The 8,997-nt window shown below is 45.2% G+C and overlaps 1 protein-coding gene across 1 annotated transcript; it reads left to right on the top strand.

The window, feature by feature from the left end:
• The first annotated feature begins 1,024 nt into the window (after positions 1-1,024).
• On the top strand, positions 1,025-6,094 carry LOC125703543 (Hermansky-Pudlak syndrome 3 protein-like). Its single transcript, XM_048968134.1, has 4 exons — positions 1,025-1,247; positions 1,612-2,106; positions 3,752-3,847; positions 5,929-6,094. Exons 1-4 carry the CDS (start codon positions 1,025-1,027, stop codon positions 6,054-6,056), a joined length of 942 nt encoding a protein of 313 aa, XP_048824091.1. The 3' UTR covers positions 6,057-6,094.
• Positions 6,095-8,997: the final 2,903 nt, after the last annotated feature.

Genomic DNA, 8,997 nt, shown 5'->3' with positions numbered 1-8,997 from the left:
TTCAAAACAATCTTCAGAGCAGGAAACCACAGTATTACAAAGTACAGAGCTACTGGTTCCTTGAATTCAGATAGTGCCAGCCCAAACACTGGTCCTGTTCGTAACTACAAACTGAGTCTTCTGCTGCTGTCGTCTCTCGTACAGGTACAGGAGGAGCTGAGGATTCTAGTGATAAACCAGTAACCAGTGCCGTCTAGGTCCATCTTGAGTTTAACAGTTGAGCACTTACATGCACCTAATAAGCAAGGAAGGGCTCTCTCGTGAGTAGCCTGCCATTTGAGCACTATCGTGGCTTTCGAAAATCACACACTGAATTCTACCTCGAACAGGCTCCTTAGTTACATTGCTCAAGCCTCAGGATGGATGAAGAATCAGCATCACTGACAGCATTATTACTTCATCTTTGTATTAATTGAATCCATCCTTAGAAGCGCGCTGATTGACAGGAGGAAGGTGCTGTTAACACTGGGGATGACAGCCTTGGGGGGGGGTCCTGGATCTACGGGAGTATTGGACAATCATCAACGGCATGCAGTTCAACAAAGGTAAACGCCGGCTTCTATATCTGGCTCGGAGCGACGCCGGCCAGCTTGGCAGCTGGGCAGCTGGAGAGCCGCTCAGAAACAGCACTCACCGTCCACAGCAGCACTTCCCGCTCCCACGGCGCCGCTCCTCGCGCCGCCTGCCTCCCTTCAGCGCTCCGTTCCGGGTTTGCCTCCCGCTCGTGAAATCCGCAGCGCGAGGAGCTGGCGCCGCTTACGGCACAACACGCTGCGATGCAAGAGCACGCCTGAAAGCACCGACGCCGCAACCCGATAACGCAACCCGTACAAAGCGGCGCGTGACGGTGCGGAGGCGTGTCCAGGGGGCGGGTGGGGCCTCCCGGGCCACGGAGCTGCGCTCGGCATCCTGCTCCCTGCCCCCGAGGAGCGCCGCGCGCTGCGGAAGGGCGCGCGGAGGCGGAAGGTGGCGAGGCGGGGCGCCGCTGCAGGAAACCTCCGAGCGGTGCCGGTGTTCGGTGGCCATGGTGTGGCTTTACAACTTGCACCCGTTCGGGTCGCAGAGAGTAGTGCCCTGCAAGCAGGAGCCGGCGCAGTTCTGCCGCGGCCGCGACGTGCTGTTCGCGGCCAGCGCGGCGGCCAGCTGCGGGGCGGAGGTGTTCGCCGTACGCCGCGAGGGCCGCTGCGAGCCCTTGGGCTCCTTCGCCACCCTGGGCCCCGTGCTGCGCATGGCGCACAGCCGCGCAGGTCAGTGCCGGGTGGGTGGCCTCTGCAAGCACGGAGCCCGGAGCCCGGAGCTGCTGCCTGGCCGCGGCGTCTCCTCTGAGAAGAGCGCTGCTCTTACAGTGGGCCCACGTCGAAGTAGCGTCGGAGCTCTGGAGCCGTGTGTTTTCCTTTAACAGTACGTGAAGTACGTTTACCTAGCGAATTAATTTGCGCTCGAGATCTCTCATTGAAGAAAACCCGGTAAAGGCTGTTCTCTGGAACGCTATGTGAGAGCTGAGAATTTAAGATACTTTTTGTAATGTATTTTATTGGGTTCGCAGGTAAGCAGCTCAAACACTGTCGTGTGTTCTTTAACGACTTAACAGTCCTTCTGCTTTCCCTTAAGGAGACTATTTGGTGACGATTGAAGAGAAAAGCAAAGCAACTTTCCTAAGAGCTTATGTGAACTGGCGATGCATGTCTGCAGGCAGTTCTCGTGTTTGTGTCCGGATGGTGGGTCACAAGATGGAGGAGTCGTACACCGAAACCTTAAAAGAGCAGATGTCGATAGTGGAAATGGCACTTTCAGATCCTCCGCTGTGTATTTCATGTTGTCCTGTAAATGGAGATCTTCTTGTGGGCTGCAGGAATAAGCTAGTCATGTTCTGTTTGAAATACCTGGTCATAAACCAGAATTTGACAGTATTGGACTTTGAACGCTCCTTAATTTTACACACTGATAACTTCATTCCTGCCGAAGTTGCATTTTGCGCTAGGCACATAGCGATAACAACAGAGTTGGATGTTCTAATCCTGAAACTGGACCTGGTCCAGCATAGTGCAGACAGGGGAGAGCAATGCGCATATGAAGTTAGTACAACAGAAAAGCTGGTGGATGGAGGTAAGTACAGATATTGAACTTTTTCAGACTGAGAATCTGCTGATTACTGTCATTCATAAAGAAGGCTCAAGCGTGATGTCATTCCATACTGCCTGCTTGCAATGTGTGGGAATTAACCTGATTAGCTCCCACCCAAAAATCAGATCAACAGCAGTGTATGGGAACTGCTGAGTCACGGCCTGAACCTCTGATTAATCACCTGAGGTGAGCCATGAGTCAGCCAGAGGAGCACAGGTGAAGGCAATTCACCCCTCCTGGACCTATTTAAGAGCTGGCTACCAGAGGGGAAGGATCTCTTCTGGAGATCCCCTCTTTTGGTGTCTTCTGGTGAGCTCAACCCAAGGGTAAGCTCTTCCACGTATTCTCTTTTTGTGATCGTTGTCTGCTTTGCCTTACTCTCTTGATTATATTGCGATTATAACATCCTGATATCTATTGATTATACGCAATTATATTGTGATTATAACATCTTGGTTATACAAGCAGAGAGCTGTTAGAAAATCTTTCACTTATAATTTAAGAAATTTTAAAAGGTTTGTGCTTCTTGAAATGGAAAGTACACCTTAAAAAAAAAAAAAGTCAATAAAATTTCAGATGGGAAAGATATCAAATGGAGTTTTCTTCATTGGTGGACAATGGATTTTAGCGCAGACAACTCACACAGGGTTGTTTTCAATACTTAAAGCCAAATACAAAAGTTCAAAACATTTTTGTGTGCAATTAGGATTTGTTTTCTGGAACTTAGGTGTGTTGAAGATCACACAACCTTGTATCATAGCCACCTTTTTCTTTCTGAAAACCTTTTCAACCAAATGACAACATTTTTTTATTTGTTATTTGGCTGTTTACAGCACAGGTTGCTTTGGATTTGCCTTATACTGAGCAGCTTGCCTTTTAATAGAGTCACAAAATGGGTGGGTTGGTAGGGACCTCAGAGTCCGTCCAGTTCCAACCCCTGCTGTGGGCAGGGGCACCTCCCATAGACAAGGTGCCCAAACCCATCCAGCCTGGCCCTGACTGCCCCCAGGGATAGGGCACCTACAGCTGCCCTGGACAGCAGTGCCAGGCCCTCGCTGCCCTCTGAGAGAAGAATTTCTTTCTTATATCCGATGTAACTCTGCTCTGTCTCGGTTTAAAGCCATTACACCACGTCACATCTCTCCACGTGCATGGAAAAAGTCTCTTCATCTTTTTCATAAGCCCTGCTTAGCTATTGGAAGGCCACGATCATTTTTCCCCGGAGCCTTCTCCAGCAACCCCGGCTGTCAGCCTGTCCCTGCAGCAGAGGCACTCAGCCTCTGGGCATCCCTGCGGGCTCCTGTGTCCCCACTCCTACAGGCCTGTGTTCCTGTGCTGGGGCCCGGAGCTGAATGTAGCTCTGTGAAGGACTGGGGGAGCAGAGGGTGAGAACCACCTCCTTTGCCCTGCTGGCTTCATTTCTGAGGCAGCCCAGGGTATGGTTTATGTGAAAAGTCCATTGTTCTTGTTTTCTAGTGTAGCTCGTCTCAAAACGTCATAGTTTGTGGAAGCCAATGCTAATTAGTTTCCTGTAGTTGCAGTTTTTAGTCAATATTGTATCAGTGTCAGTGTTTTCTTATTGCTAAATGGAATTGTTTGAACACTTTGATACATTTCCATTGTTTAGGTATAAAAGATGAAGACCTTGCAGCTCATAGTTTGCAGCTTGAAATAGATGAGTTTGTCATATGTCGGAAGCCAGTGGAACTGCTTGGGGAAGAAAGTAAGCTTTGTAAGATACCCATCACACTTGAGTCCGCAGAGTTGTCTACAGAAGGCAAAAAGCACTTTCAAGTGCAGTATCTCCTTTTCAGATATTACAAATGCATTTTCCCCTGCAAGGGGAAACTAAGGGATTACTAACATTATGTTAGTAATTCCATGTAACCAAAATGAGCTCACATCTTGCTGAAAGGAAAATCCTGGTGTTTTGGCTTCTGGGATGTTTGTGTGCTGTGTATTTTTTATGTTGTTGCTTTTTTTTTTTTTTTTGTCTGCTGAGAAGATAACTGTGATGCAAATGAAGATCCTTACTTGGCCTTGCAAATCCTAAGCTTTATTTAATGTTGTGAAAGAGGCTAGTTAGTACTGTTAAATGCGATTTAACTGGTGATTTTGCAGTATTGGTGATGTTTAATACCAGTTGTCATTGTACATCCTTGTATTCCATGAAGGGCACACATGACAGCTTCGCTTGTGATGTATCAGGAGGGATGGTATTTTCTCAGCATATTGGATGACAAAATCCTTTAGATTGGAAGAGACTTGCTGAGTCCCTCTCCTTAACATCTCCCTGCTTGGGCAGGATCAGCTGGACTAGGCTTTCCAGGACTCGATCCAGCTGAGTTCGAGTAGCTCCTTACTGGGCAGCCTTTTCCAGCATTTGGCCACCCACAGTTCTTATACTTTCATCCCAAACTAGCAGAGCAGTTTTACACACCTTATTCTGGAGTAACTTGTGTGCAATTTTCTTAATATTTACAACAAGCCTGCTACAAAATGTGACAGTCAGAAATAATCACCAGTCCTGACAGCGATCAAGGCACTGCCTTCTGCTTGTTTGTTCTGTGGGGTTCAACTCCAGCTGAAGCGATGGTTACTTAAGTACTTTTTACCAAAAAAAAGTTCTCCCTTTGTGCAGCTGGGAATGGGGAGTTTACTAAGTATAAGTATCTTCAGCACTAAAAAACAACACCTTTGGTTTTGTTAGTAATCAAATCCTTTAAACTTTCATCTAAAACTGTTGAAGCATTGGTATTGCAGTCCAGCTGTGAATTCCAAAGCAAAGCAAGGAAAAGGATGAGATGCATTAGGAAAGACAAGTAGGACTGAGGGCTGCGCCATGTTACATTGTGTTCAGTTGAAGAAGGGATGGGGAAAAAAAAGAAGTTAAATAATGGTTCAGATCCATTTTAGTGTGTGTTCAGCACTGTCATGGCTTTACCATTTTTGTTATCGGTACTCCACGTCATAACATCATGAAAAGCACCGGGAGTTAAGGAGTTAATGCCCCATTTCTGTGGACTGCCAATTTTCCAGGTACCCGATTCTCAGAAGAGAAGAACTGCATACCCCAGAGGACTTTGCATTCAGAAGGGGGAGATAAAACTCCTTGCAGGTCACGGAACTGGTCTCGTTTTTTTTGCTGCCTGGCGGCGTGTGTGGCTTGCTCCCCAGCCATTTCGCTTTCAATTCAATTTCAATAAGGCCTTTGTTTTTGGACAATCTCTCTGTCTCATTTTATTTGATTTATTAGCCTCGGTTCTAATTATACATTGTATTATATTGTGTTATCTTGCATCCCAATATCAAATGTAGTAAATTAACTTTCCTCCTCAGATTGTTGCCACTGTTCATTTGTAGGCCCGTCTCCCTGCCCTTCCCCCTTTTCCCTTTCTTAAGGTGTGGGTCTCTGGGTCCCCTGCCCCATTAGTCACACAATTGGGCTGAAACGGCCCAAAACCATTGACACTCCCCTCCTCTTTTCTGGGCCTGTGGGCCTGTCTCCTCCTGTCATGGACACAGATCTAGAGATAACTCCGTGACATTCATCAGATCCCAGCATTGAATGCATGACTTGTGGAGGAGCAAAGAAAGGACTTTTGGTTGCAAAAACTTGAGGTAGTTGCCTCTAGCTGTGCTACGTGTTTCTTGGCCTTGCTAAGATAACTGTATTAGCAATAGGAATGAAGGATAGTTGAGTATAAAAACATCAACTCTGGGTGTTACAGCTGTTGCTGTTTACTTGCTTGGAGTAGATGATAGCTTCTTACTGACTTCCCATGTTTTGTTTTTTCCCTCCAGGCGTTTTACACCAGACCAGTCCCCTTTTGGCTTTTGTGAAGAGACGAAGCTGCACTCTGTTCAGTTCCTCCCTGTTTACCAGAAAGCGTAAGTTCAAAATTCTAAGAAGATTTTCAGCGCATATATAAACTAATGTCTTGTAACGTAACGAACGGAGTGAACTTGAAAGGTTTTTCTTAATGGAGTCCACTGTTGTGATTTAATATACTGTGTATGGTTCTACCCTTAAAAAAAATAAGCTGAATTTCTAGTAATTAAATGAATCATCATATGATGAAAGATGAGCATTGTAAACTGTACTGGTAACTTAAATCACTGACTCCCAGTGTAACGTTAACATGGATTCAGAGTAAGCACGTTCAGCAGCTCACCTGCAGAAGGGATAATCAGAGCTCCAATACTGGATACTGCTTGTCAGAGCTCTAGCCAAAGGCAATAGCTCTTGAGTCATCTTAAGCTGAACATCAGCATGTGATTGTTGATATTGTTCCTGTCTAGATAATTTGCCTTAATCACTCAAATTACTTAGATTAACTACTAGTTGTTAAATACTCTTATCAAACGTTCACTTAAACAGAGTGAAAAAAGACTTGCCTAGAGCTAGAATTCTCACCCAAGATTCTTTCTGGATCTGAGTTCCCCAATAGTAAAAGGGAACAAAGGCAATATATTATTGTATACTTCCAGCATAAGGAAGAAGCTGACTCTTCCTTAACAGTAGTAAATTAGGCTTGCGAGTAAATACTCTGGTGGTGGCAAGGTCACTCTGCTAAAACGGACAGAAGGAAAGGGGACAACAGGAAAAGCAAGCTGTAATGTTACACCCAAACCCATATTCATTAAGAGCTGTGAATGCTGGGGGAGGGGGGAAGTACCAATTGCTTGCCTCAGGTGGTCAATAAGAGGTCCAGGCTGTGATCAACAGTTCCCATACAACCATCACATTACTTGAGAGAGAAAACTCTCAGCTTCAAAATACTATTTTTTAACATAGACACCACCACTAGCTATGCATTTTTGATGTGATTTAGCAATGAACATGAGCCTGCATGCTGCATTTGTAAAAATCTGCACCAGCAGAGGTAAACTACTGCTGTTGTCACCACTGCTGAAGTCCAACATCTACCAGCTCCCTGAGCTCATGTCCATTGTCTGGACTCCATCCAGCAAGTGTCGGTGAATGTTGGTGGGTGCAATTTTTTCCATACGGACTTTACCAACGCAGAGCAGAGGGGCAGGATCATCTACCTTGACCTGCTGACAACACTTTTCGGGAAGAGAGGATAAAGTTAAGGAATGAAGCAAGTCATTAATCTGAGCAAAAGTGAAAAAAAAAAAAAATCAGGGGAGCAGAAAAATGAATAGATAGGGCACGCACAAATCAATAGCAGGACTGTCATTAAACTCAACAGGAGGCAAGTTTTGTTCCCTAAAGAAGGACAATTTTTGCAATGACCCTCATTGTCCACTTTGCATCATATCTCTTTGAAATTCTAGGCCCCTTTCTTCCATCTTGAATGCAGGATTGCATATATGCAATACTGTGAAACAAGAACATTCTGCCTCTAAAACAACTTTGCTCACACTTCCGCCTGATCGCCCTGCCACATCATCTGCCTCCTGGAGCAGCCCAGCCTGGCCAAGGGATGGATGAGACTGATCAATTTCCTCAAATTATGAGCCACGCTGATATTACTGATAAATACAAACGTTCAGATAATAGATGCGAAATATATTATATTGAATAAACATCATCTTTAAATGACATAAAAAATTAGTCTCACCATCTTGTTTGTCTGATAAATTGACAAATAATTTAGAAGGACATGGAAGAAGATGAATGGGCGAAACACATCCATCTGTTCCAATAACAAGTAAAGTGCTGTAAGTTTCCCTTGAATTTGTTGAATAACCTGCACAAATCTTCAAAAAACATTGTGAATTCTAACCAAAATGTATCTGTTACAGATACATTTGACAGTTACCTGCTTTTTTGTCTACCCCCCTCCCTGCCCCCCAGAGACTATTTTTATGATTTTCCAGGATCAAAGAACATCTATAACAATTAATTTTCCATAGATCATTTCTTCTTTTTTTCATCATTTTCCGTTCCCTTACTTTCTGGCTCTGAACTTCTACAATGCAATGGGATTCCAGCCACCACATGCATACAGCCAAGACATTTTAATGTGAATTAGATACTCAGGCATACACAACCTGTAACCCACATGCTACGTGTATCCCAACTCAACTTCACCCCCTACAGCTGTATCTATCATGGCAGCAGCTCTACCCTGATGAGTGGCCAGGCCTAGCCCAGAGTCACAGCAGGGTTTGCAGAGCAGCATTGTTCAATACAGCAACAGAACTGAGAAAAGGCTGTCTCCTGAAGAAAATATTTTAAACAAAGTCACATGGCAAAAGAATGTAAGGACAGTGCTCTCTAATGGGATATAAGCACCATAGCACGTAACCATACAAGACCATATGACCATACCTAACAGGTAACCATACATAACCTACAAGAACCATAGCAGCAGGTAATGAAGAAAAATTAGCTCACCCCTTCCAGAAACTAGTAACAACTCAAAAGAAGAGCAAACTCAGAAAGACACTGCTCCCTCTGCTGCTAACACTTAAAGAAAAGCACCTTTTCCAATCATTGCTTGCACCTGAGCTCCCTGGGATAGCCTTGACCTCTCCACTAATGTTCAATCATTCGTTCAGGCTGTGAAGGGATGGAGTGCAGCAGAGTTGCCAGGTCACAGCCTGAACCAAAGAGTGAGTAGGTCAGGGGTAAACTCCTGCTGTTTGGGAAACATGAAGTACAACGTGCTTCGTGATGCAGGTACAGTACCTATCAATGATGTGATTGACAGGTGATTGTTGCAAGGTGATTGTTGGCGGTCTTCTTATGGTTCTGTTGGAACAGTAGTTGATGTGCCTTCTGGAGGCTTATCTTCTTCAGTTTGGGTTTGGGTTCACTGGTTCCCAGAATTTCAGCACTCCACCACCTGGGGTCGTGACATACCCTCGTAGACACTGAAGCACGCTGAAGTGTTGATGCTC

Source organism: Lagopus muta, chromosome 22 (assembly GCF_023343835.1).
Source record: "Lagopus muta isolate bLagMut1 chromosome 22, bLagMut1 primary, whole genome shotgun sequence".
Taxonomy (NCBI): Eukaryota; Metazoa; Chordata; class Aves; order Galliformes; family Phasianidae; genus Lagopus; species Lagopus muta.
Note: the sequence above shows the minus strand (reverse complement) of the source record. Positions and strands in the feature narration are given on the sequence as shown.

Coding starts and splice junctions, on each gene's coding strand:
- LOC125703543 (XM_048968134.1), top strand. CDS start 1,025: ATGGTGTGGCTTTACAACTTGCACCCGTTCGGGTCGCAGAGAGTAGTG. Junction 1,248..1,611: donor CATGGCGCACAGCCGCGCAG/GTCAGTGCCGGG, acceptor CTTTCCCTTAAG/GAGACTATTTGGTGACGATT. Junction 3,848..5,928: donor GGAACTGCTTGGGGAAGAAA/GTAAGCTTTGTA, acceptor TTTTCCCTCCAG/GCGTTTTACACCAGACCAGT.